The 25998-nt window shown below is 54.8% G+C and overlaps 9 protein-coding genes across 9 annotated transcripts; 5 read left to right on the forward strand and 4 right to left on the reverse strand.

Annotated features, from left to right (window-relative positions):
• Window positions 1-404: 404 nt before the first annotated feature.
• BGZ61DRAFT_338501 (uncharacterized protein) lies at window positions 405-1751 on the reverse strand (the record flags this gene model as incomplete). Its single annotated transcript, XM_046239135.1, has 1 exon — window positions 405-1751. One exon carries the CDS (start codon window positions 1749-1751, stop codon window positions 405-407), a length of 1347 nt encoding a protein of 448 aa, XP_046112985.1.
• Window positions 1752-2343: 592 nt separating this feature from the next.
• Window positions 2344-4000, forward strand: BGZ61DRAFT_336860 (major facilitator superfamily transporter; the record flags this gene model as incomplete). The annotated part of the gene is made up of 4 exons (XM_046239000.1): window positions 2344-2469; window positions 2538-2743; window positions 2807-3569; window positions 3626-4000. 4 exons carry the CDS (start codon window positions 2344-2346, stop codon window positions 3998-4000), a joined length of 1470 nt encoding a protein of 489 aa, XP_046112986.1.
• Window positions 4001-7358: 3358 nt separating this feature from the next.
• BGZ61DRAFT_471545 (uncharacterized protein) lies at window positions 7359-7843 on the reverse strand (the record flags this gene model as incomplete). The annotated part of the gene is made up of 2 exons (XM_046248232.1): window positions 7359-7534; window positions 7600-7843. The coding sequence occupies 2 exons, from the start codon at window positions 7841-7843 to the stop codon at window positions 7359-7361; spliced, it is 420 nt and encodes a 139-aa protein (XP_046112987.1).
• A 371-nt stretch (window positions 7844-8214) lies between these two features.
• BGZ61DRAFT_489164 (Bestrophin, RFP-TM, chloride channel-domain-containing protein) lies at window positions 8215-9831 on the forward strand (the record flags this gene model as incomplete). The annotated part of the gene is made up of 1 exon (XM_046250179.1): window positions 8215-9831. The coding sequence occupies one exon, from the start codon at window positions 8215-8217 to the stop codon at window positions 9829-9831; it is 1617 nt and encodes a 538-aa protein (XP_046112988.1).
• A 2438-nt stretch (window positions 9832-12269) lies between these two features.
• BGZ61DRAFT_471547 (uncharacterized protein) lies at window positions 12270-13745 on the forward strand (the record flags this gene model as incomplete). The annotated part of the gene is made up of 9 exons (XM_046248233.1): window positions 12270-12585; window positions 12639-12725; window positions 12895-12909; window positions 12945-12996; window positions 13045-13063; window positions 13312-13345; window positions 13414-13454; window positions 13560-13628; window positions 13677-13745. 9 exons carry the CDS (start codon window positions 12270-12272, stop codon window positions 13743-13745), a joined length of 702 nt encoding a protein of 233 aa, XP_046112989.1.
• Window positions 13746-14384: 639 nt separating this feature from the next.
• Window positions 14385-15953, reverse strand: BGZ61DRAFT_489165 (major facilitator superfamily domain-containing protein; the record flags this gene model as incomplete). The annotated part of the gene is made up of 1 exon (XM_046250180.1): window positions 14385-15953. The coding sequence occupies one exon, from the start codon at window positions 15951-15953 to the stop codon at window positions 14385-14387; it is 1569 nt and encodes a 522-aa protein (XP_046112990.1).
• A 556-nt stretch (window positions 15954-16509) lies between these two features.
• On the reverse strand, window positions 16510-17988 carry BGZ61DRAFT_526193 (glycoside hydrolase superfamily; the record flags this gene model as incomplete). Its single annotated transcript, XM_046252913.1, has 1 exon — window positions 16510-17988. The coding sequence occupies one exon, from the start codon at window positions 17986-17988 to the stop codon at window positions 16510-16512; it is 1479 nt and encodes a 492-aa protein (XP_046112991.1).
• A 2839-nt stretch (window positions 17989-20827) lies between these two features.
• On the forward strand, window positions 20828-21326 carry BGZ61DRAFT_526194 (uncharacterized protein; the record flags this gene model as incomplete). Its single annotated transcript, XM_046252914.1, has 2 exons — window positions 20828-21209; window positions 21271-21326. 2 exons carry the CDS (start codon window positions 20828-20830, stop codon window positions 21324-21326), a joined length of 438 nt encoding a protein of 145 aa, XP_046112992.1.
• A 3607-nt stretch (window positions 21327-24933) lies between these two features.
• On the forward strand, window positions 24934-25926 carry BGZ61DRAFT_337513 (uncharacterized protein; the record flags this gene model as incomplete). The annotated part of the gene is made up of 7 exons (XM_046239051.1): window positions 24934-25006; window positions 25061-25100; window position 25154; window positions 25227-25353; window positions 25414-25517; window positions 25574-25723; window positions 25780-25926. 7 exons carry the CDS (start codon window positions 24934-24936, stop codon window positions 25924-25926), a joined length of 642 nt encoding a protein of 213 aa, XP_046112993.1.
• Between the last annotated feature and the right edge of the window lie 72 nt (window positions 25927-25998).

Here is a 25998-nt window from a genome sequence, read left to right on the forward strand (position 1 = left end):
CAAAGAAACGGCTAATATCCGATATCGTTCATGATTGTTGAAAGTTGTGCTAGTCGAAGCTTGCGACTCGCGCGAGATCCGATATCGCGATGGCCTGGGACAGATTGCCGACGACACTATCCCAGCGTGCGCTCGCTAGTGACGAACCTCCAGCATATGCATCAGAAGATATTGTAAATCGCTTGATTATGATGAGATTATAATGCGGCCGTATGTTAGAATATCCATGTAGAGGGGGTTCTCAACTCAGATTAGATGGGACTCGCTTCTCGACTGAGATACAGAGACAAGGGACTGGATGGAGGTAATGTTATTTGTACAGGAAAAGCCATGTCATATTAAAAATTCCGAAACTTTTATTTCTTCATCGCCAGTAATACGCATCCATCTAATAACTCTTCATTTTACAATAGGGAGTTTAACCTGACGGGGATATCCGCATCAACGGGCAACCCACTCCACCGGCTCTTGTACACGCGCCCATCCTTCATGACGCCCAGCACATACTTCTCCGGCTCATCAAAGATGGTCACATCCTCCAAGGGGTTCTTCTCCAGGACCAGCACGTCCGCACAGAAGCCCTCCTTGAGCTGGCCGATGGCATCCTCCCAGCCCATCATCTTGGCCGGGTTGACGGTGGCGCTCTGTAGGATTTGGAGGGGCGTCAGTGCCTGGGAACGCAGGGCGAATTCCTGCGTCTGGGCGGCGCCGAGGGGGCCGAGCAGGTCGGTGCCGTAGCACATGTTTACGCCCGCGTCGGAAGCGATCTTGAGAGCCTCGAGGCCGGCCTTGAAGACCTGGGTGTTCTTGACCTGGGACTCTGGAGGGAGATAGCCCTTCCATTGCTCTGACGCCATCTGGGCGTAAGTGATGAGGGTGGGTGTCAAGTATACACCCTTCTCGGCCATCAGCTTGGCCGTAGGAGGGTCGACAAAGTTGCCGTGCTCAATGCCCCGGACGCCGTTGTCAATGCAGTGCCGGATGGCCTTGGCGGTATAAGCATGGGCCGTCACGAACGTGCCCGCGTTGTCGGCACACTCTACCATGGCCTGGATCTCGGTGGGAGTGAACTGAAGGTGCTCCAGCTTGTCCGTGGGCGACGACACGCCGCCAGAGCCCATGATCTTGATAAAGTCGGCACCGCAGCGGATCTCGGTGCGCACCGCAGCCATACACTCCGGCACGCCGTTGCACAAGCGGCCCAGCGACCCGTGGTGTCCCCCACAGCACTCGAACTGGTCGTGCGGGCCGCGCAGATCACCGTGGCCGCCAAACTGCGAGAGCGCATGGCCGGAGATGAAGAGGCGCGGGCCGGGAAAGACGCCGTCGGCGAGGGCCTCCTTCAGGGCGAGTTGGGCGCCGCCGCAGTCGCGCACGCTGGTGAAGCCGCGATGCAGCATCTGCGCGGCCACGTAGGGCTGACGTAGTAGTGAGACATCGTTGGGGTTGCCAAATGCCTTGGACAGATCTTCGAAGCCCGGGACGGCGCAGAGGTGGACGTGAGCGTCGAATAAACCTGGACAGAGAAACCGGCCCTCGCAGTCGATGACGGTGTGGTCTGTGGGCAATGGGCTTGGAGTTGATGAAGAGATGGACTGGATTTTGCCGTTGCTAGTCGCGAGGGAGGCGGTAGCGATGATAGCGCCCGCCTTCACATCAACAATGTTGGCGTTGATAAAGAGGTAGCCTTGGGGAGTTTGACGCAGCCACGGCTTGATGTTAGAGCCGGGCACCGCGTTTAATTGAGCCATGGCGATGTGAAAGAGCGGAAACCAACTGGTGAAACCGACGGAATGTGTTTGTACGACGATCTCCGGTTGAATGATGACAGATTGGAATGTTGTACTCAACAGAAATGATGAACCTGCAGCCTTTTGAACGACGCCGCAAATCTGCTGCAGCCCGTCTCCGACGATCCTATTCGTAATCCGCACCAAGCCTCATCCTCGCCCATCCTATCACTTACACCAGAGATGTCGGCACTCCAACCACAGCGGGGAGGGCCAAGTTGCCGACGCCGCGCCATCGGATCGATGGCCCAGCTCGTCGGATACATGGTCGTTCCCCACAAACCGCTATCAAGAGGCCCATCTTTTTCCGGTTTGGACGGCGGACGTGACAAGGGATTCCCTCGAGATCGAGCGAGCCGGCAATCTGAAGGCGACGGTGCCATGGCGGCCGGCTTGGAAACAGCATATAACCAGACGTCGCATCCTGTTCGAGGCGGACATGCCGTCGATTGTGCATCGCCAACGACGCATTGACTACGCTTCGTCGCTCACGACTCGCCAAGCCTAAGTTTTTTTCACAGCACACACAATGGATAACAACGCCGAGGCTAAGATGCCGTCGTCGGTCAACGATGACGAGCACGAGGAGCGAGGCGAGATCATCGAGTTGAGCGAGGAGTACACTCCCGAGGAAGAGAAGGCAGTGCTCCGCAAGATTGACATGGTTATTTTGCCGTTTGTGAGTGTTTCCCTAGATTAGCATGGTGTCCATCGACACAAGGACTTGATGGCTAACGCGACGTGCAGATGTGCTTCACCTTCTTCCTCCAGTATCTCGACAAGCAAAGTCTCAGCTATGCGGCCGTCTTTGGTCTAATTACCGACCTCAACATGACGAGCTCGCAGTACTCGTGGTGCAGCTCCATCTTCTACGTCGGCCAGCTGGTCTCGGAATATCCCTTCATCTACCTGATGAGTCGACTCCAGCTGACCAAGTTTGTCGGCGCAACTGTGTATGTTGCCACCACTTTGGCATATCGATAGTGCCGTGGTCACTAACACTTTCGCGTGAATAGCATCATCTGGGGAATCATCTGCATGTGTCTGGCCGCACCCCAGAACTACGCCGGCTTCGCAACCGTGCGCTTCCTACTCGGCTTCAGCGAGGGCGCCGTGTCGCCGGCCTTTGTCACCATCACGTCCATCTGGTACCGCAAGGAGGAGCACACGCTGCGGACAGCGCTGTGGGTCACCATGAACGGCGTCGCGCAGGTTGTCGGGTGCCTGCTCATGTACGGCATCGGCAAGAACACGTCGCTGAGCCTCGCTCCCTGGCGCACGCTGTTCCTTGTGTGCGGCGCGCTGACAACGGCCGCCGGCGTCGCCTTTTTCGTGCTCATGCCGACGGGCCCCAAGGACGCCTGGTTCCTGACACCACGCGAGAAGGAGGTGCTATCCATGCGGATGGCCAAGGACCGCGAGGGTGGCGACAAAACGAGCTTCTCGCTCGAGCAATTGCGGGAGACGATGCTCGATCCCAAGGCATGGGCTGTGTTCTGGTTCGGCGTGCTGGTAACGATGCAGTCGCCCGTGCTCACCTTTGCGTCGCTCGTCATCAAGTCCATCGGATATAGTCAGCTGGATACGATGCTGTACACGGCGCCGTCCGGTGCGGTTCAGATCTTCCTGCTCTGGATCGGCGTTGCCCTCTGCCAATTCTTCCCCAAGCAGCGAACGCTGGTTGTCCTCGTTATGATCATCCCGCCGCTCATTGGCAATGTGTTCTTGATGAAGCTTGACGTGACCGCCGGATGGGGTCTAGTTGTTGCTTCCTGGTTGGTAAGTGAAACAGTCCAATTCTTCACCATCGTGTCTGACCGAGTACACTTGTATAGGCCTCTTGCATCACAGCAACCCTTTCGATCCTGCTGTCTCTCTCCGCATCGAACGTCAAGGGAAACACGAAGCGCTCCATCACCAACGGCATGTTCTTCATCGGCTACTGCGCCGGCTGCATCGGTGCTCCTCAGCTTTGGACCAACAGCCCGCGGTACCGGGAGGGTGTCATCACAGCCATCGTGACTTGGTGCCTGCTGTTCGTGACTGTCCTCATCTACCGCGCCATGTGTATGCGGGACAACAAGCAGCGCGACGAGCAGGCGATCGCCGGGCCCGGAAGCGTGCAGATGGAGGTTGTGCTGGACAAGCACGGAGCGCCCAAGTCGGACTTGACGGATAAGGAGGATCGGGAGTTCCGATACAGCTGGTGATTGTTCAGCAGAAGAGTACATACATACGTGGGGCCCGAGTTCCCCAGGCTGCTCGGTTGTCTGTAAATTACACAATAAAGCACATAGTTGGAATAATTTACAACGCTTAGTGAAAGCATGACCCAACTGCCTCGGCCCGTAAATGGTGTTTCGGCAGACTTCTTTGTTCAACCATGTGACCCGGGCCCAACGGCCAACTTTGTGATTGTCAGCAGAAATAACACATGGGAAGCTAATAGTCCAAGGCTAGGCCGAGAGGGAAGAGATGTCTCGATGAAACGGCCGGGGCTTCTGTGAGATGAGGCTAAGCGAAAGGAAGCTAGTGCGCAATAGCTGGCAAGCGTGTCAGCAATTGGGACATTGGGACATTGGGTTCATCAGATGATGTCCACTCGGATGCAGATGAGCCTCAGCTTCTTCAGGCGGCCGGTGGGCCTTGGAACTGGAACTGGACCGGGGCAAACTTGACGAGGTGAGGCTGGGACCACCAGGTGAGTCAGAAGAACCCAGCTCCTAGGAACCAACGGAGACATATGCGGCCGAAGAGAAGGATTGAACAAACAGCAACTCGACAAGGGAGGCATGGAGCTGAAACGGGGTTCGTGGGAGAGCGATGGGACTTCGGCACTGGAAAAGGCCTACTGCTCACCGAGTATTCAGGCCCAGCCCCCGCCAAGTGGGGAGAGGAAATAGGGCTGAGGAGTTTGCGGATTAGCTGAAGCCAGCGAGGAAGGGTGAAGCATGTCGTGATCCTGGCTGAAATTGGTTGCAGGGCCCGATTTGGGCTCGCTTTGGGCCTTCTGATTGTTGGGGGCCACGGACGTGGTTGGTTGTGTTGTGTTGTGGTGCGTTGCGTTGTCAGCTTTTTTAGGGCTGCAGCGTGCGAAAAATCACCTTAGCGACAAGGCGCCAGGCGAAAACAGAGTAAGGTTGAGGGCGCAAGAGTGGCGCTCGGTCGTTCGTCTCAACACCACATGCCCAAGCCTGCACGATATGATCTGCAGCAGGACGGGAAACCGGCTTCCAAGAGGCTTGGAAGCATGCATCACGGGGCCAAAGAGGAAACCCCATCAAGATCTCTGCTGACAAGGCTGAAGAGGTTAGCTGCGATACGCACGCCAAAAACGGGTATATCTTTCGCCAACAACGCCCGCTCCACTGGACGGGTGTTACGTCTTGGCTGCTAAACCGGACCCGAAGCGGAACATGTCAGCAAGAATGGCACAGGCCCACACCACACACCACAGCTCGGACGCTTCTTAATTTTCTGCTTCTCAATTTTGAGGCCCGTCAAGAGATGGCATTGTAGTACCTAACCTGATGGTTGGGAGCAGGTGACGCTGCTGTCATGCTGAGGTGGCCTCCACAGTACAAAATGGCACACACGTCAACAGCCACGAGCACGAGACCAGTGCGTGAACAGCAACTGCCAGGGGTCTGGGGATAGCGAGATCGCGGGTGAAAAAAGCTTGGTACTGACTAGTGCAACTCACTCGTGTGCGCGTTCTGTGGCGGTGGAGAAGGAGCCGTGATTTGCTTCATTTCATCGCTGCGGCAGCTTACCAGGTTCTCGCAAAAGTCCGACCGACCTAGCAGGGTGCGTCCGCCAGCCGCAAGTAAATAGCCAAGGACGGTGAGGATTGCCAGCTGACATGCGTACCTTGCTTGACGTGTGGTTGTAGGCAGCATGGCGTCGTACTATGTGCTATGTGCTATGTGCTATGTGCTATGCAGGAGTTGTTGTTGCATTAGAAAAGAGACAAAGAAATGGTTGGGTTACGTGCATTGGTGTCCTCAAGAAAGGGGCGAGGCAATGCTGAAGGATCTCGGTACTTTGTGGACATGGAGACCTGACATGGAGACCATGGCCTCGTATTGTTGTTGCGTGGTTGTCGGTTCCCAGCCGACCAACATGGCGGGTGATCCAACTGGTTCTAGTGCCATAAGCTAAACTAAACTTTAGTCGTGAGCCTAATTGCAGATTTTCTTTCTTTCCCTGTTGTGCACTCTCTCATAAGTTGGATCAATTTCGTCCTACGTAGCACATCCGTTCCAGGGTTGCTCAACCCCTGGGTCAATTTCGCTGAGCGACTTGGGGACGTAAAATACTTCGTACGCGCTTGTTGGCCCTCGAGGGGGCTGTGCATCCAGAATGGGACTCAGTTCCAGGGGCGTTAGTGGGTGTCAGTGGACGTTAGTGGGTCCCTGGTTTGTTCCCGTCATCTCCATGTCTCCATACCTACCTCCACGCCTCCAGCGCCTTTGCGTCCATGTTCCGTGTCCGTGTCCGCGGCCGACTCCTGATGCCTCCATTTATTTGCCCTCCGGCCAGCACGGAGTACGGCGACACGTCACAAGGGGGTGGGCTGGGGAATGGATGGGACGCTCATCTCTCTTCCGTCCAGCCAATCAACGGCGTCGCGAGAGTCATTGCTCCGGGGTATGAGTAAGATGTCTCATCTCTCGCGGGTGCGGTTTGCCACGGGGGACGGAACTTTGACCTCGATGCGTCGCTGAACCTGATCCTGAGCCTGAGAGACGACACGACTCTACAATGAGGCTCTCTGACCCCCTGAAACCTGCATTCCACCACAGCCGCGTGTTTCCATTCCCCCCTTTGATCGCTGTGTCATGGACGAGGCCATGTCACGCTTCCAAACGCAGAGCGGCTGAGAGAGGCCAGGATTTTTTCTCAGACCACCCGTTCATCAAACCAACCGGCGACTTCTTGACGCCTCGAGCCAAGCTTCCATGTGCATAACCGAACATCTATTCGCGTGCAAATGTATGTCAGCTCCGTGGCTGAAGTACGGAGTACCATTTCCAACGTTGGTACCGCACTAATGAACCAAGCGGTAGCGCCACCGGCAATTTGTGCGTTCTATTGGCGGTGCGACGTAGCGAAGGCCAAGGCGGCCAGGTGGGAAGCCAACCCCGTCTCTGTTTCAAGTTTGTTCAGTGGGAAGTGGATGGGATGATCGCGGCGTCCAGGGCCTACCGACAGGAGGTATTGGGCGCATCACAGGTACCTACCTACCGCTCGGACTAAAGCAAGAAGCCTCAGAAGCGCCAGTCAGCGGCATCAACGGGGACTTCAGTATGCACGGTAGCGCTGATGGGCGGCTTAGTGCAGAGCGTGCATAGGGTTGCGATATCACGGCATTGCGGCATTGCGGCATTGCTCGTAGGGCATCGGCTTGCGTGGGCCGCGCCAACTACGATTTGGTCTATTCCCAGCCGTTGCGCGGTGAGATGCGGATTGTGCACTGCCGAGTACGGAGCTCCAACTACGCTGTAGTACTACTACTGCAACTACGATGGAATGACGGTACAGACTACGACCAAAGTCCCAATGCATTCACATGGGGCTGGATGTTATTTCAAGGCACCCAGCACTATGCCCAGGCGGGCCCAGCCGCACACCGTAAACCCTTTCCAGGGGAGGGCGGGGGGTTGCGGATGCCCCATATCCAATGGCGGCAACGGGTGCGCTGAAGCGTCCGAAGCTTCCAGGGGATTGGGTGGCACGGGGACCTGCAGCGACCAAGTTTAGAGGCCTTCGGGCCCTAAAGGGGAGCAAGGTAGGGCGTAGTAGGTACCTGTGGACGGGGCGGACATGGCTTCCCAGGGGGGCCGACAGGGGTCCGCTGTGGTGCGCGCGGGGGGGTGTGGCGGCCCCTGTTGCAGGTCGGACGGTGGTTCCTGAGTGGCGGCGCGGCTGTGCTGGGCCCACCTTTTCTTTTTCGACTGGTCTGCATCTCGGGTTTTCCGTCTCGCTGCTGCACGGCTTCGCGTCGTCTCTGCAGGGCTTGCTTGTACATTGCGCTCTCTCCACAGCTTCATTGCGACTCCATCAGGCGACCGAGGGATTGGCGCCATTCACACTCGTTCTTCCTTCCTTCCTGTACTTATTCCTTTATTTCGCCTCCCCCCCCGGCCTGCTGACTACTTCTTCCTTTCATCCCGTCTTCTCCTCGTCTTTGTCCCTCCCATTCTTTCGGGAGCTTCATCATCTCCTTGTGTCCTTTCTTTGGCCCATCACTGCATCGCATCACTGCATTACTCTGCCTCTCCCCCTACACAACACCTGCTGGGCAGGATCCTCCGAAGCTCATCGAAGCTCATCACCACTGAAAGACTTACGCATAGCGCATTCCACACATACCCAACACACCCAACAACACCCAGGAAACAGGTTCACCAAGCATTCCATCATGGGCGACGAAAGCTACTCCAACGCGTCCGGCAAGACCTTCGTCACGCGCCCGACCATCGACACCACCAAGATCAATGACCCCATCCAGCAGGTCAAGCAGCAAGAGGCGGATCCTAACAAGCGCCTCCAAAGCCTCGACATCCCGCCTCTTGAACATGTTCTCTCCCCGCCCTCGCCCAACATGGAGATCAATGCGAGCATGTTCCGCCGCCAGACCTCGCTCGACATCGACGACTACTTCACAGGCCCTCGCAACATTAGCAAGCACTCCAAATGGCCCCTCATCATGCAGATGCACGGCAGCATCATCCCCAAGCTGATTGTCCCGTTGCTCCTCGTCAGTGGCTGGGCCTCTGCCATCACCGCCATCTCCATGAAAGTCCACAGCCTCAGCGTCAATTCTGTCCTCCTGACCATTCTGGGTTTCGTCGTCGGTCTGTCCTTGTCCTTCCGCTCCTCCACCGCATACGAGCGTTACGCCGAGGGTCGTCGCTTCTGGGGTCAGCTCACTCTCGCCTCCCAGGCTCTTGGCCGCACTTTCTGGATCCACGCGAGGGACGTTGCCAATGAGGATCCTCGCGAGGCCATCCTCGAGAAGATCAGCGCCATGAACTTGGTCGTCGCCTTCTCCATCGCCCTCAAGCATTCCCTGCGCTTCGAGCCCTACAGCACCTACCCCGACCTCCAGCACCTCATTGGCCACCTTAACACGTTTGCCAAGGATGCTATCATTGCCGAGCCGGATCTCCCTCTGACCAGGCGCAAGAACTTCTTCAAGTCCACGGGCGAGTACCTCGGTATCTCCTTCGCCGCCAGCAACCCCCGAAAGGCCCTCAAGAAGACCACCCAGCACCTCGGTAACCTGCCCCTCGAGATCCTCAACCATCTCGCCCTCACCCTTGATCACATGGTCGAGAATGCGCAACTTCCCGTCCCCATGCAACAGACGGTTGCCTACAACCACCTCACCATGATGAACGACGTCATGGTCGGCTGCGAGCGTGTCCTCAACACCCCTCTCCCCATTGCCTACAACATCGCCATCAGCCAGATCACCTTCGTCTACGTCATTCTTCTGCCCTTCCAGCTCGTCGGTACTCTTAAGTGGATCGCCATTCCTGCTACCATTGCCGCCGCATACATCATCTTTGGCCTGCTCTTCATTGGTCAAGAGATTGAGAACCCCTTCGGCCTCGACGTGAACGATCTGCCTCTGGAGACTTATTGCGATCAGATTGCCAATGATATGGATCTCATTGCCGCCTTTGATAAGCGCGAGGCCGCTTCTTTCATTTTCAGCAACAAGAACATGCCCCTCTACCCCGTCAGCTGCGCTCCCGCCAGCGACTGGATGAAGCGCAGTGATGATAAGCTCCGTGCCATCATCAAGGAGAAGCCCAAGACTGTGTTTGAGTGGCGCCGAGACGCAATGCTTAAGAAGGAGAGCGAGCTGACCACTCGAAAGCACCGCGTTGTGCATAACCACAACCAGGAGAACGAGGCCGAGATGACCAAGAGTGTCAGCCCCAAGATCACTCCCAAGGTCAGCCCGAAGCCAGCAAGGGAGCCTACCTTTGTCGATCCCAAGTTCACCGCCGGCGATCACAACGTCTGAAGCCCGCGTTCTGTTAAGTTGATTGGAGGAAAGAAATATTATTAATGCCTTTTTCCGGAAATCTTCAAAGCAAACAATCGTGTTATAAAAACAAAATGGCGTATCAAAATTGGCAAATATCCCCTTGTTTTGTGTTTGTATCTTTTTCTAATTCTCGTGCTTGTGAATCTCGGAGGCCCGCGAGAGCCTAGGGTTGGGAGTGAGGAAAGTCGGGATCTGGCATAATATCATCAGTTACTTGGCCTACATTAGCATGTAATCCATCATGTTTCGGACAGGTACAACAAATCACGTGAGTTGAAACAAGTCAGTACACGTGCGATGTCTTGCTGTTGATGCCCGGGTTCTCTGTAGTGCTGGGAGTGCCAGAACTAAAGATTGTAGAGTAGAAACGGAATAGTTGGATATTCCGTGGAAACAACTCGAGTGAATGGTGACACGAGTGTAGGAGTCGTCGCACCTCGTTGAGAATTTCCCACCCCGAACCTCTAGGGTAGTTTCTGATCGCCGCGGTCACAGTGGGCAGATTATCATACCGGAGTTTGTAGACAGAACTGAAAATCGTTGATATACTTACAGTCGGTCAACACTTGGCTCTCACTCTGCATTGCCCATTTTCTGAAATGCGACGCTCAGAACCGCCATCTTAACTATCTATCAGATTTGATACGATGCTCTTTGTGTTCGCACACTGATGCTTCAACATCCCAAATCGGGACCCAAAGGCCCGCCGACCTTATGGGGACGCTCGGGGGCTAAGCTCCGGTGGAGCACCGGCCTTGGCCCGTGCTACGAGTCGGGGAGCGTTGGACTTAAGCGGGCGACCCTGAGGACGTCAAACCTTATGTTGATGCCGTCGTCACCTTCAGACTTGTCCCATGGATGAACCGCACTGGGAGTCATCGCAGGTTTACGTCATGGGTGATCTGGGCGGCTGGTTTGGATCAGTAGAGCTTGCTGATCTGAGGGACTGGGTGATTTGGGCGACGGGGTGGTCTGAGTTACTGGGTGATCCAGAGGAACGCCCAGAGACTACGAAACACCGAGATCACCAAGACACATTTTCTGGAATATTTCTAGAAGCCAATCGAAACGTTGCCGAATTACGTACCGGCCAAAAGTCACCAGGACCCTGCATGGTGCGACACACATCAGTCGACCACGCTCCAGTTAGGATCACTCAACCCAGCGTGGTCCCTCTCAAGTTTCTCTGAAGCGTGTTCCAGCCTGTCAACAGGTCTGGGTGTAGCTGATCACAAGAAAATGTAAGAAAATAGAAACCGGCCGACTTACACTCGGATTCATTTCGTTCATTTCCTGCGCCATCCCAGTCTCAACCTTGTCCCATTTCCTTGCTTTCCCTGTTTTCCCCACGGGTGCATTCACAAACATCATTTTCATACTCCAATCCTAAAGACAACTGGACAATAAACGTAATAGCACAGTTTACGAAAAACCCTTTTCATAAGACTTATTCTTAGTATTCATCCCTCCTAATTTGGGCCTGGACAGAATCATTTGCGGCCCAAGACGGAGTGGCCCCAGACGGAGTGATCCAAGACGAAGTGATCCAAGACGGAGTGATCCAAGACGAAGTGAGTCAAAGAGTGAGTGATCCCAGCCCAGGTGGCTCCAAACCCCAGAGTCCACCTGCATCCCATTTTCCCATGTTCCCATTTTCTCATTCGTCATGGGCCTGGATAATAACCTTCGTGATCCAAGGCGGAGTGATCTGGACGGAGTGATCCCAACCGTAGTGACTCTCAACACCGTTGGTCTGGCTGGAACGGTCCCAGCTGCACCCTATTTTCCCATTTTCCCATTTTCTTATTCGTCCTGGAGTAATCACTCTGACCCACCGACTCGGTTTGTAACTTTATTCCAGTTGTGTTCGTCATCGTCACTCGCGTCCCAGTTACCGATTTGGTTTCTCCTGCCCACAAGGGTACGCCACGTCCAAGCCCACGCCCACACCCACGCTCACGCCCTTGGAAATACACGCGGCCCCCATTTACGCAACTCTGGAATATGGCCGCGTACCATTTACCATTTTCCCATTTTCTGATCTCGCCCGATCCGGACAGACTGGCTTCCCAGATCACTGCAGCCCAGAAAGAGTGGGACCCTCTGTCTATAAGTAACCCTCCAGTTTCCCTCCATTGTTGGATTTTCTCTTTTTTTTCCTTCTTCCTTACACACTGCCCGATTACGTAAGAAGGATAACGAACGCACTACAGCAAGACATCATCAACCGATCAAGTCTGTTCACAGAGCAGTCCTGATTGTGTCGTGTACTCTTGCTGACGTTTGTGAAATGTTTTAGGAACTACCGTATCGAAAAACTACTCCCACTCAAAGAGTTCTATCATCATTCTTTGTGCCCCGTGACTGGTGATTGCTAACAGGTGACGCGCCTAGCCGACCATTTTCTCGCGAAAATGGGCATCCGATTCTCGAAGCTCCGAAAGGCGAAGCGCGTCGTGGACGTGGGGGTTGACCCGGTCCTGGGTTCTGATCCTTATGCCTTCAGGTATGAGGCTCAGGCCCAGGGGCCTAAGCCCAAGTACTACAACCCGGTGACCCATAGTTCGCACACGCGTACGGCATCTGCGACATGGGAGTCACACCCGGGAGAAGTACTTGGGCTTCCGAAACCCCCACCGGAAGCGACATCGTCGGAGGAGCGGCGTCGAGCGCAGGTCAGGCCTGTGCCGCCACGACAATCGGTGCAGACGGTCGAGTGGAGTAGTCAGAGTATGTTGTCTGCTTAGTTGAGTCGAGTGTGCCTTCATGACTTACCTTCCCAGGAAACGGTAGTCCGCGGAAGATGAAGTCAAAGTCCCGAAGGAGAGCCGTCCCTCGGCGAAAGCCGGTGACGGCGATCAATTGGGCAGGTAGCGTTCGGGAGCCTCCCAAATACGGCATATATGATCCCCGCATCAGAAAACAGCTTTTCTGATAAAGTAATCCGGCAGTGTGTCTTATGGCGGTGGATTGGTGGGTGTGGAGGTACTGTAGAATCCAGCACATGGTGGCATGGAGTTTGAGCTGACCTTCTTTTAGGATTTGGGGGCAAAGGTAGGGTTGTAGGTTTGCTGACTTATGCAGACAAGTCGGGGATCATATAGGGAGGCGAGGAATCGGCGAGATTGGGGTTGGGTTTAGGTAAGTTCATCAGGGTTATTTGTGAGGCCTTAGCTGACAGCTCTTCAGGATGGGGTCGGAGGGTCAGGTAGGTACGGTATACGGCGGAGGACTCAGGTGGGGGGCGGAGGATACGGTGGGGTTCGGAGGATTTGGGCAGCGTTGTTTTCTTGGGAGGCAGCGTTGATTTGGGGGATGGGATGGAGGATGGTATGGGGCTGGAGGATGGGCAGCGCAGCGTTGTTTTTGCGGAGGAATTGGGGGTTCGGTTTGTATCGCAGCGCTTTTGTTTTTGGCAGGGGAGCAGGACTGGGGGAAATGCTAACGTGATCCTAGGACCGACGAGGATTGGGGATGGATGGTTGGGTTGGTTTGTATCACAGCGTTTTTGTTTTTGGTAGGGGAGGAGGATTGGGGGAAATGCTAACGTGAGTCTAGGACCGACGGAGGACGAGGATTGGGGACGGAGGGTTGGGTTGGTTTGTATCACAGCGGTTGTTTTCTTGCGGGTGTTTGCTACCAGCGTTGCTTGTTTCTAGATAGCGTTGTTTTTCTTGCGGGTGGGAGTGCTGGGATGCTAACAGGACTTAGAATCGACGACGACGATATATTACAAGGGTGGAGGATTCGGCTTTTTTTCCTTCGGGATTCAGGTATGTGATCACTGACCCCGAATGGATGTGTGGACTCGACCCTAACAGAGATTGCAGTTTTTGTATTCGGTCGCTGGTGCTCAGTCACGACTGAAGACGGTCAAGTTGTTTTCGTAGGGAGTGTTGGGATCGCTGTGTGTGTTCGCTGACGTGGTTAGGCGCTGCAGCACGACATCAAGGATGATGTGCGAGGGATGTTCAAGCTTTGGGTTGAATGTGGAGGAGAGTATATGTAATGGCAATGTTTCATCCATAAGTGCAGTTCCATCTGGCTGCTCCAAGCGGAAGTAGTCTGGGCCATTGCCTGCCGAACTTGGTCCTGCAGATAAAAAAATGGGATACGTTGTGTCTGTATGTCGTGCAGCTTGCCAAAGGGGGAGACGTGACGTGTGAAAGAATGAATGATGCAATTCTGTGATGACTATATTATACAAGTGGCTTCTTCCACGCTTCCAGGAATTTCCAAGGGATCACCCCTGCGACATCACGCCCGTCCAGCAGGCCGGTGATCATGTCTAGGTCTATAGCATCCATGAGCCCTGAATGGCCATGTTGTCTAAACACACGAGTTATGCCCCAGGCGAAGATCGGTTGACAGCGCTGCTTGTCGTGATGTAGTTTAAGTATCTCCCATCTGAGGGAACAGGTTCGTCGAGTGTGATTTGCCACGACGTAGTGGATGCTGCCAGCCTCGCTAGGGCACTTCAAGCTAGGGCACTTCAAGCAAACAGTGCACCCAGGGGTATGGAAGTGACGTTATGAGTCCTCCTCATCATTGCTGTCTTTAGCAGTTTGAGGGTCCTCCGGCAGATACCTGCAGGCGATGCCAAAGGCGGCAGCAAGAGGGATCAGAATCACCCACGCCAGAAGGCCCCCGAAGATCTGACCATGCACTCCAATGGCAAAGATGGCCGTCGCGGCGCCGGGAACAATGGACCGGACGGCGCTGGAGAGAGTAAGGGCCAGAGCATTGAGCGTTCCAAGCACATTCGAGCTGGGCGAAACATCGTTGAGAGCAAGCTGGACGGCAATAAATGACATGGACACGCCGGGCCCCAGGATGGCGACTACCGGACCCAGTATCCAACACCAGGTGAGCGCGACAGGGCCTCCATTACGCAGGAGGAGGTTGAGCACGATGTAGGCGAGGAAGAAGAAGGGATACACCGCACCGCACAGCTTCATGATTCCTCGCGTACCGTAACGGTGCTGTAACGTGGGGAATGCGAGGAGCAACCAAGCGGCCTGACTAGCGCCCTGGAGAGCCATGAAGATGGAGATTTGGGAGTACCCCAGGCCTGCGCCGCCTAGGTCGATGGGCGTGAAGAGGACGACGGGCAGGATGGCGGTGAATGCAAAGGCCAGGAACATAACGTGGCCGTAGATCCACAGAACGACACCGACGCCAGGGGCTTTGACGAGCTCCCAAGTCGAGAGTGCGGGCGGGGGCGCCGCGGATTGGGCTTCTGTCTCGTCGGTGTTGGGTTTGTCGAGCGTCTCTGTGAGGAACAAGGCGCTTACAAGGAAGCTGGTCGCACTGATCAGGGCGGTGACGAAGCCTGGGAGCGCAAAGGGATAGTCCTCGAAGAACTTGACACCGCCGAAGACGCCGGGATACTGCTCGGCAGGATCCGCAAGGACGCCGCCGATGAGGGGCCCGATGAAGATGCCCAGGTTCCCCGCAAACGCGAACCAGCTGAACGCACGCGCCTGCGTCTCGGGGGTGCTGTGCTCCGCAATCATAGTCCGGATGATGAGGCCGCTCCCGGAGAAGACGCCAGCGAAGCAGCGGGAGATGAACATCTGCGGCAGCGAGCTCGACAGGCCAAAGAGCGCGGGTCCAATTGCCGTGCCCGCAAGGCTGTAGAGCAGGACGGGCTTGCGGCCGATCCGGTCGGCGAGCTTGCCCCAGCTCACCAAGACGACCATCTGCGTGGCCGAGAAGAGCGATTCGATCAGTCCAGAATAGAAGCCGACGTCGGAGGTCGGGAGGTGGCCGTTGCGCTGGACCATATCCGCGATGAAGGGAAAGATGCAGAAGAAGGCGACGGGCTCCGTCATGCGCGCGTAGCACAGCAGGAAGATCTGGAGCCCGGGGAGCGGCTTGCCACTGCCGGGGACGGCCGTCGCGCCGGAGCTGGATGGGTCGTCTCCCGAGGCGGAGTCGGCGATGCTGCCGGGGGACGTCGAGCCGACGAGCGTGGAGGCTTCCGTGTCCGGGTCCGCGAGCAATGCGCCGGTGCTGGAGAGCAACGGCGTCGTCTCCGACGCCTCGCGGTCGAGCCCCGAGCCGGGACTCGGGGAGCGGCGCTGCGATGCCGGCATGCTGGTGACGGACGGCCTGGTGTTGTGCGGGATGTTCGGTGTTTGTTTACCAGCCGCAGGATTGAGACGGCGCGACCGAGCACATTGGGCTCGTGGAAGCCAGCGCTAGATCGGACGGACGGGTAAGATGTCAGATGGAGGTTTCGCAATGCCGCAAGGTTGTCGTCGGTGCATGTGTAGTTGCGTGGGGTGTCACTGGGCATGGGCAAGGGGGCCTTGAAGATTGAATTGTGGAGCGGTGCCGACGTTACCGGAAGCAGTGCAAGGGAAGGTCTAGGGTAAATCGAAGCGACCTTCCTCTCTTGGCCACCCCGGGAGATTATGAGGGACGTTATGCTTCATCGAAAAGATAAGATCGTTAGTCTCCCCACACGGAATGCTTCTCGGGTTGGTTGCTATTTCTGGGGCCAGCTCCATGATGTGGGTTTTGAAGCCTTAGTCTTATTCTTAAGTTCACTACCTTCGTGGTAAACCGTGTCGGAGACCTCGAAATCTATTATATGATGCCTCAGTAACTGGAAATAAACCAATGCTACTCCATAACATATGAACACCCCTAAACCTCCTTGATAAGGTGTCGAAAGTAGTCCCTCACAAAATATGCCGACCGTTTCGGCCACCTCCTTCTCTCGGGGTCCTTAAAGTCAACCCATGTAACTCCGAATCGATCATCGAACCCTGCCGCCCACTCCCAGTTGTCGGTGAACGTCCAGCCAAAGTAGCTCTTGATGATGGCACCCTCCTGCGTAGCCGTCGCAATCTCTGTGAGGTATCCCTTGTAGAAGTCGATACGGAAGGGGTCCTCCAAGACGTCATCTGGGCCTGCGGGTTTCCAGTCATTCTCCCCCTGCGCAGTCGTGCCGTTCTCTGTGATAAAGATGGGCGTCTGGTAGCGGTTCCAGACCCAGCGTAACGTCTTCCCCCAGCCCCAAGGCGTGGTGCGCAGCCAGTATGTATCACTCTTGGGACCTCGACTCACGCCCTTCGAGTTCACGTCAAGCTTTTCGACGTTGCCGAGGTGATCGGTGAGTTCTGGCGGGGTGTCCTTGTGTCGTATATAGAAGGCCGAGTAGGAATTCATGCCGTATCGCTCAGAGCTGCCGAGGACGAGCTTGCTCTCCTCGGGAGTGAACCGAGGCAGACGATCGCCGAGCTGGGCTCGCATTGACGCCGGGTAGTCGCCGGTCAAGTACAATGGGTCGCCGAACCAACCAATCTCGAACTCGCGGGCACGCTGGGCGGCTTCGACGTCCTTGGGGTCGTCTTCGTCCCACGGCTCCGACCAATTCCCGTGCAGTGTGATCATGATGCTTCCCTTTTGCGTCGGCTGGAACTCCTTCTTGTACATGTCGCAAGTGTAAGCATGGGCTATTAACTCGGTGTGCCCAACGGTAAAGGGCTCGGTGCTCGAGTCTCCCACATCGTTTCGCTCTCGGAAGCTGGACCGTGCTGGGGCGTGGACTCCGGCGGCGTACCCGGCAAGACTAAACACTCCGGGCTCATTGAATGTGATCCAGTTCTTGACACGGTCGCCGAAGCTTTCGAAGCACACGCGGGCGTAACGGACGAAATCAGGGGTAAGCCTCTCCTTGTTCAGAAAGCTGCCGTACCGATCCTCGAGTGCCTGGGGAGTGTCCCAGTGGAACAACGTGACGAAAGGAGTGATGCCATTGGCGAGAAGTTCGTCGATTAGGCGGTTGTAGTAGGCGATTCCCGAGTCATTGACGGGATCGTCCTTGCCACCAAGGGGAATAATACGACTCCATGATAACGAAAACCGGTATGCCGTAACGCCATAATCCTTCATTCGTGCCACGTCCTGCTTGTACAAATCATAGGACCTCACGGCGTCATCACCGCTGCTACCGTCAGCCACTTTGCCAGGGGTATGGGCAAAGGTATCCCAGATGGAAATACCCTTGCCGTCTCGGTCCCAAGCGCCCTCGATCTGGGGAGCGGCGGTGGCATAGCCGAAGTTGAAGTCGGCAGGTAGCGCTCCCTTCAATTTGGCATCAAAGTCCCATTGGGAAGCCATTTTTCAGGGTGTTGCTGGACGGAAACCGGGACGCGGGGATCTTGGCCGGTCTGGAACGAACAATTGAGTACAGGAACATTATAACGGCTGGGAAAGGGCAGATATAGTCCTCCTCTTGAACTCATCCGCGATTGCTGTCATGCCATCTAACCCCACCAAACCCCGCGCTCGCGATGCGGGGTGTCAACCGGTTGATGGATTGATTCGTGGAACTCTGGAAGAATGCATCGGGCCACGGACCGACGAAGCGACGGGACGAGATCATGTGATCAGATGAGTGTTAAGTGTTGGAAGGAGCGATGAAAATGGGGCACCTAGGTAAGTACCTACCTATCTGCCTAGGTAGTAGGTCAGTAAGCATGGGAGTTGGAGCATCGCTTTGACCCGTGTTGGGTGTTTCATGCGGGTCAAAGAGCCAATGCTAACCAGGGCGATCTCGAATATAGTCGCCGATCCAGAAAACGGATGCATGGACTGAGGATCGGAGAACCGACTCGCGGGATTTCCCTAGTTAATATAGGTACCTGACTACGTACCGCCTCGATTTTGTGTGGCGTTGGCGGGAAGGGCGCCTGATTGCTCATATTTCAGCCAACAACCGGTGTGATGACGTCCCCCTGGACGCCAATGCATGCACCTCAGAAACATGCGTCTGACAGCCCGGCAATTGCTAGCGTACAGAAATGTTGACCTGTCATGGAGTGCAAGATGGGGATGGGGTAGGAATCAACAGAAACAGAGCACGTGGACCCGGTGTTTGTGAAGGCTCCCAACACCTCGGGAGTGTGTGCTTCACGAACCAGCAGAATCTCGACTCCGGCAGTATTTTTCCACCGTCATCATTATTCCAGTTCGAATACCTGGTTCGAAAATGGTCACTATCCGAGACTCGTGTTCTCGGTTCTCGGTCCTCGACCGACGACCGACGCATCTTCCGACGGTGTGCGATCCGCCCTGCCGCCCTTCTGTGAGATTCGGCACCCAAGACCGTTGTCTTAGCCTCGTACGATCCTCAGTACAGCATGCAAGCCACGATTGATCTTGGACCCATGGGATTCTCGAGATGGGAGGCGTCCAAACATCCAAATTTCCCGATGTGACATGGGCAACATATCCTGGTGATGTTCCAAAGCGCACAATCTCAGGGGAGAGTCTGGATCGGTACTCGTACTCCGCCGAGGAGATCTATTCGGGCCAGATCCAACACCCGTGCGCCTCTTGCGCGCCACTATCCTCGGTACGTACTCGTTACGGAGGGCGTCGAAGGTGTGCTTTTTCGACATGGCAAACCCTTGATGAGTACTCTGTACTGACTGTCAATAATCTTTTTGGTTCCTGGCCGGCAGTATGGCTACCCACCTCGGTGTCGTCGAGGCCAGTCGGAACAAACCCTGGCAACCCTGGGACCTTGCAAATAGAAACCTTGTACATACGTAGCCAGTAGCGGACGTTAACCCTAGAGGCGGGTGGTAGTCAAAGTGTATCGTCCTGACTCTCGAGCCACTTTTCCTTTCCTTTCTTTTTCTCCCGCCTCCCCGAGGCAGGGTTTGCATCCTTGTCGACAGGAGAGATGCTGGGAAGCGTTTTGAATTCCGCCCAGATTCTTTGACCGGTCTTCCATACTCGGCATACTCGGTCAGCACCGTGCCGGTTCTTGACTCTGAGCGCCGGTGGCCGGTGGTCGATGCAACCTAGTCGCGCGCTCGCGGGTGCCCACATGATACATCCAACCCCCAACCCCCCATTCCAAATTGACTCGGGCACGCCCCAGTGAGACCGAGACAAAGAGGCTTCTATGTGTCGGGGACCAAACCCAGCTCTGGCCAGTCATAGATTACCCCGGATCACTGATTACTGAACATTCATAATTGCTTGTGCTGGGTCGGTGTGGCCTGGTTGCCACAGAGTTGGGACCTCTCACGCATTCCTGGCTGAAACCCACTCCCAGGTACCGGCGCGAGGCGTCAAGCGTGGGCTAACAATGCCTAATACCGCAAGGGCCATGACGCAGGGTAGCAGGGGAGCAGGGGGCGGCGTCTTGAATGGCTTGGCAAGTAACCCGACGTATCGGCTGCCCTTCTGAATGGACATCTCCATCCCACATGGCTGCTCGTCCTTGTCGAAGAGCTAAATCACCTCCTCCCCTCTCGCTACTCTTCGTTGGATGCATGCATTGTACCCAGGGGATGCCTTAGACCGCGCCCCCGTCGGCATACTATGTATAGTGAGTAAATCTCCGGCATATCCTCCTGCGATTTCCCAGAAACATCGTCGCCAGATTCGTGGCTCGTTGCGTCGCTGTCCTCGCGGATCACGACGAGGCTGGACCGGCAAGAGAGTCCCGCCTTGCTTGGCGTGTCTCCCAGTTTTCCTTTTTTTCCACCGAGAAAAGAAACGAAACAGCCATACCCAGACCTCCCTTTTCCAGCTCGCCCGATTCACAACTGTGCTCACTCGACCGCTGTTGTGTGGCTTTCTGACACCATCTAGAACCCACAACCTATCGTTGTCTGTCACTCCAAGAGCCTCAATATTATCTCCTCCGCCTCCCATGCAGTGAAACGTGAATCAGAAATCAGGCTGGCGAATTGCCAGGCTCATTCATCTTTCACGAGGACTCGGCTGTGCTCTTGTTTCTGGGGTCTTCCCGCTTCTCGGGTGTGTACGTACATACGGCACGAAGGGGTGAGCTGCACATCGCATCAAGAGCTGGAGAGGTATATATCTAGGCATTCTCCCGGACATTTACGCCATGTTCAAACCCATTACTTCTCAACGAGCTTTCAAGTGCAGAGCAACAACGACTGAAGCTATTCGACATTCCCACCATATTCCCAAAATGCCATCCATCAGTATTGCAGTCCAACCTCCCCAGGAGGCCCAAGTTGGGGAAGCTTTATACCCATCCGTCATTGCCAAAATGCCCACCAGAAGCAGCGATGAAGGATACTACTTCTTCTCCATGGCGGCCTTGCTAGGGCACGATGGCAGTGTCATAGACGGGGCGCTAGCCGGACTCACACTCTCGACTGGCGTGGTGGTAGACTCCCATGTGGTTTTTGTTTTTCCTAATCTTTCCATCACGTTGCAAGGAGAGTACAAAATCAGGCTAGACGTCTACAAGGTTGCCTACGAAAATCCGGCTGGGGCTGCATTCAACACGCAGACAGAGACAAGGGAAATTTCCGTCGTGGAAAGAGTCGCCCATGAAGCCAAGCCATGTATGTACAACCCCCACAAACCCCCTGCCCCCCCCATCTTTAACAATTTCTGGTGACTTAGCTACTGCGGAGCGCAGCTACATCCGCACCCTCCGAGATGCTGGGCTTACTACGTAGTACGGTCCCATCTCGGTCTTCCTGATGCAGAGAGAGTGGATAGAGGGTGCAGATGGCCGGTGGGATCGGCAAAGATGGCAGGTGGGACAGTTTCCGACTAGAATAGAATGGGAAATGGTGGAATTTCGGGCAACGAGATGGTACTTTCTTTACTTGACGAGATTTCAGGGTTCTGGGAATGGCGCAAGGGAGCAAGGATGCGGGTTTCTAGCTGGCTTGGGACTCGGCTTGAACAAGTGGATCTAGAAGCTGTTGCTAGTAATGAATCAGGCTTCTAGGGACCTGGGAGATCGTCGGTTTCCCTAACGGCTACTACTGGGTTGTTTCACTAATTCATTCATTGATACCCCGTGACCGAAGGTGAGCGAGTCGGACCATAAAAATCATACACCTCTGGCCTGCAGCGTAGCCTCTAGGGCCCTTTTGATTTAGTGTCTGTGGGCCATGTGCGCCCGATTACTGCCACGCATCTAAAACATTTTACTCACTACAATTGGTTTTATTGAGGGATTGATATTGCGTTTAGCTGTACTTTGACAGGATGTGGTGTGGGCCAAGCATAAGCAAGTCGAGGCTACTCTGACCGGGTGTCGTAGCCGTCCCACGAGCCTATCCACCCTTGCTGACGCCACGGCTGCATGTTCTCCTCAGAGATAGCAGCCAAGATTTATTTTCCGCGATGCACCAAACAAAATGTCACTGATGAATATGTATTCGCCGAGGGGATTTACCCACAGGCCGTGGGTCAGTTTGGGCGACTTACAAGTCGGGAGCCTTAATTCCTTGGTCGAGTCTTCAACACACGGCGTAGCTAGCTAACCACCGTCGCAGAGACGGGCACTAAGGGAATCTTTGCAGCAGTGCAATGCGGATGCGGATGCGGTAGCGGTAGCGGTATTTAGTGCACGTGGATGATGGCCAAGCGGCACACGTTCTGGAGCCAGTGTATTCTTCCATCCCGCGTGTCATGTACCATGAGCCTGCGCAGCTCGGATGCTATTCGATGGATGCCACTTCTCTGGGAGGTTCTGTGATAGGTGGATCTGAGACATGCCTGACAAGCACTTGAGACATGCGGCATGGGCCCTGGCTCCCTCGTACAGTACTACGTAGTAGCCCAAGCTTTATTGACAGGAAGAAGCACAATCCATTCCCAAGAAATGACACATCGACTACTCCACAGCCTCCTCCACCAGACCTACATCAGCTCCGGAGAAGACGATCCCAACGCTAGCGATGGTCCACTGAAGACCCTTCCGCCCGGATTCCGACTCATACATACCGACCACATAGGGTCACGGGATGCTACTGCGCCAGCTAGCAAAAGGACAACGCTCCACAATGTAGACCTGATACCGTACAATGGGTATGGAAACAGCTACCCTGACTGACCGGCTCCTTGTTGGTTGTTCAATATCGTGCGCCGCGTCAGCCCATCCAATGACCCGATTCACCTTTCGTCCGGACCCAAGCCACATCGTTCATGCTTTTCGGATAACTGTGTTCCCGGGGCGTGGCGTTTTAGACCAATCGGGACATTTTCCAGCGATCTGTCGTCTTTTCCAGATCGTAACTCCGAGCGGCTGGTACTCTGATCGATTTGGGTAGATTGGGATCGGGCTGACATGTTTGCACACGCCCTTAGAATGGGATGTGGCGTTTGGGGCTTGGAAAAGTACAAATGGGAGCCCAAGTAAAAGAAACGTAAACTTAAACATAAAGATAAGAGGAAACATGGCGGGACAATGATGGAACTGTGAGTATCAATTACATTTTGGAACAGAGATAGCCCCGAAAGACAAGGGTAACCTGGGCGATCGGGGATGTTTGCCAACTATTGGAGACAACCGCTCGCAGCTTTTTGCAATATTCGCTTTTGGAACAATGAGTAAGTTAGCGCCAGATGACAGAAAAAAGAAACACTCAGCTTATGTTGTTTCTTTTTGTTTGTGCTTCGCTATTGGCTGAACCCGATGGCCCCGAAGACCCACCCCGATATTCTTCGGACGCTCCACCATTGGCTGAAGGGAGGGAAGGTCAAAGGCTGAAGCTGAATGAGACGGCACGGGGCAATGTGGTATTCACCGGCATGGTTGAGACTCAATGTATCTCGCCTCTTCAAACATATGGAGTGTACGTATGGAGTGTACATGTAGGGGAGACGGGCAATTACCCGCCATACAGGAAGAGGGGTGTTTCTTGGCGTTGGTACGGAGAGGAAGGGGAAAGAGGAAACTACATCCTAGACGCCGCCGACTTAAGCGGGACAACTCCACGCCGTCTTTAGCTGAAGGGGTATGTATATTACACATTGTGTTGAAGTCACAGTCAACAAGAGTCTCGTCGGCAGACCCGCATCTTGAATGGTCTCTCCCGTAGTGGGGGCTACAGCCAGCCAAGAAGAAGGGGGTATCGGCGAGGTGAGAGGGTCATGCATACATGCCATTTGGCAATGGCAAGGTCTGAGTTTCTGGTTACATCCGTGACTCTGGCTCCGCCCATGGTATGCGGTGGTAACAACGGCACTCCTCGGTGCTACTTTGCTGACTGAATCTCGGTCGATTCACAGCCTGCGGCTCTACCTGTCACTGGGAACTTCCGTGGAAGACCCCAGCCACGAGCCCGAGGTCCGGCAACTATCCATGGGTGTTTCAGGCATCCTGTTGCCACTAGTTCTGACAGCGGCAGCAGAGGGAGTGTGCAGTAGTACGCTGTTTAGCTGGGCCACTCTGTACTTGCTAGTCGGATCGAACATTGAGGGAGGGTGTGGATCAACATCTCCGAGAGTTATGTATGTGATAACTGATGGGGCCATGATCCCGGCTTAGACAGTATGGGTTTGCTTAGTGTCAACTGGTACAGGCTTTGAGATAGCTTCATCCTGGATGCAGGATTCGCCCGAGCTCCTATCCGGATTTGGCGTATGGGTCTGAAGTTGAGCCTGTCTTCCATACAACACCGACATACACCCAATGCTGACATACAGCCAAGACACGCCCTGCATAAAGAGTCATGAGCTTGAGCTTGACATGTCAAGAGCTGAAAGTAAGACATACAACCCCATCACGGCTCACCCAGTTACACGGCTCTGAATGTAAGAGTTGGCGGTGTGCCAGTGGGACCAACACATTCGTGCAGCGTCCAGGTGACAAATTAACACCCCACGATAATCCGTTTTGGGAAGACTGATAATTGAATAAAATATGCCAAAGCCAAACCGTATATATACATGTTGGTGACAATACCGAAACCACTTGCCTTCCAGGTTGCTGGCCAATCCTGCGTGTTGCGAATCCCCTCCCCAATCAAGGGTGACTTTTGGTGTCACGTGGTGTGAACCACCTGCTTCAGGGCATATCCAGCGGGTACTTCCCCGCTATCCGGGGCCTTTACCTTAGCGCATGAATAGCGCTAGCTCAGGGGCACACATGGGGATGTGCTGTTAGGGACCAAGTACCCTCGCATCACCAAATTTTTGCGATCCCCTCACTGCACGAGCCGTCCAGATAATGACTTGACGCATCTAACTCTTGTTTCCCACTCCCAAGCTGCGCTTCCACGGCCTGTGATTTGGTCAGCGAGTAGCTGTGCTGCACTAGATTCGAAAATGGTCTACTACTTCACCTCCAACGTCGTTGACCCTCCTGCCTTCGTCTACGTCGGCAAGGACAAGTTTGAGAGTATGCCCACTCCCACTCGCCGCCTGCGCTGTTTCCACAGCTGAAACATGCTAGATGAGGATTTGATCAAGTTCGGTTGGGAGGAAGATATCTGGTGAATATTCCCCCCCTGCCTGAACGCGTGGAAGCTTTCTAATTCCGTCACAGGGTGCGTCCTCACCCCCTACCATCGCATTAACTTGACTAGCACCGAGGGAACCACTGACCCATGCCCTCTTAGTTCCACGTGGATAAACTGTCCAGCGCGCATATCTATCTCCGGATGAGGGATGGCCAAGAATGGGACTCGCTGCCTGAAGAACTCGTCATGGACCTTGCCCAGCTGACAAAGGCCAACTCCATCGAGGGTATTCTAGCCACCTTGAACATGACGTTTTGCGAGGACTAGCTGACGAAGGCATGAATAGGCAACAAGAAGGACAACATTACGGTCATTTACACCCCTTGGTCTAACCTAAAGAAGGATGGCAGCATGGAGGTCGGCCAAGTTAGCTTCAAGGACCATCGCAAGGTAGGCAACCATCTCCCTTGCCAATAATGGCTGCCTTGCTCATGCGCATTACGCAGGTCAAGAGGGTACTTGTCGCTCAGCGCGAGAACCCAATCGTCAACCGCCTCAACAAGACCAAGGTGGAGCAGAAGCCCGACTTCAAGCAGGAGAAGGACGACCGGCTTAAGGAGCTCCGCAAGAAGGAGCAGGCAGCTACCCAGCAACGAGTACGTTCCCCTGATACAGAGACAAGCATAATGGCCCTCTTATTGACCAACAACAGCGGAAGGATGAGGCCAAGCAAGCTCAGGAGTGGAAGGAGAAAAAGTGGCAGAAGGACCACGCATATGATGATCTGTTCACGGAGGAAAACATGGCGGCCACGAGCAACCAGGACCGCGACGAGAATTGGGAAGATGATTTCATGTAGTCACAAGTCGTTCAATTATTGGCGACGTGCGGCGCCGCAGAAAGAAGTAATCACGAAAGTGGTCATACAGCA

This window comes from Ilyonectria robusta (genome assembly GCF_021365365.1).
Source record: "Ilyonectria robusta strain PMI_751 chromosome Unknown BGZ61scaffold_1, whole genome shotgun sequence".
In the NCBI taxonomy this organism is placed as follows: Eukaryota; Fungi; Ascomycota; class Sordariomycetes; order Hypocreales; family Nectriaceae; genus Ilyonectria; species Ilyonectria robusta.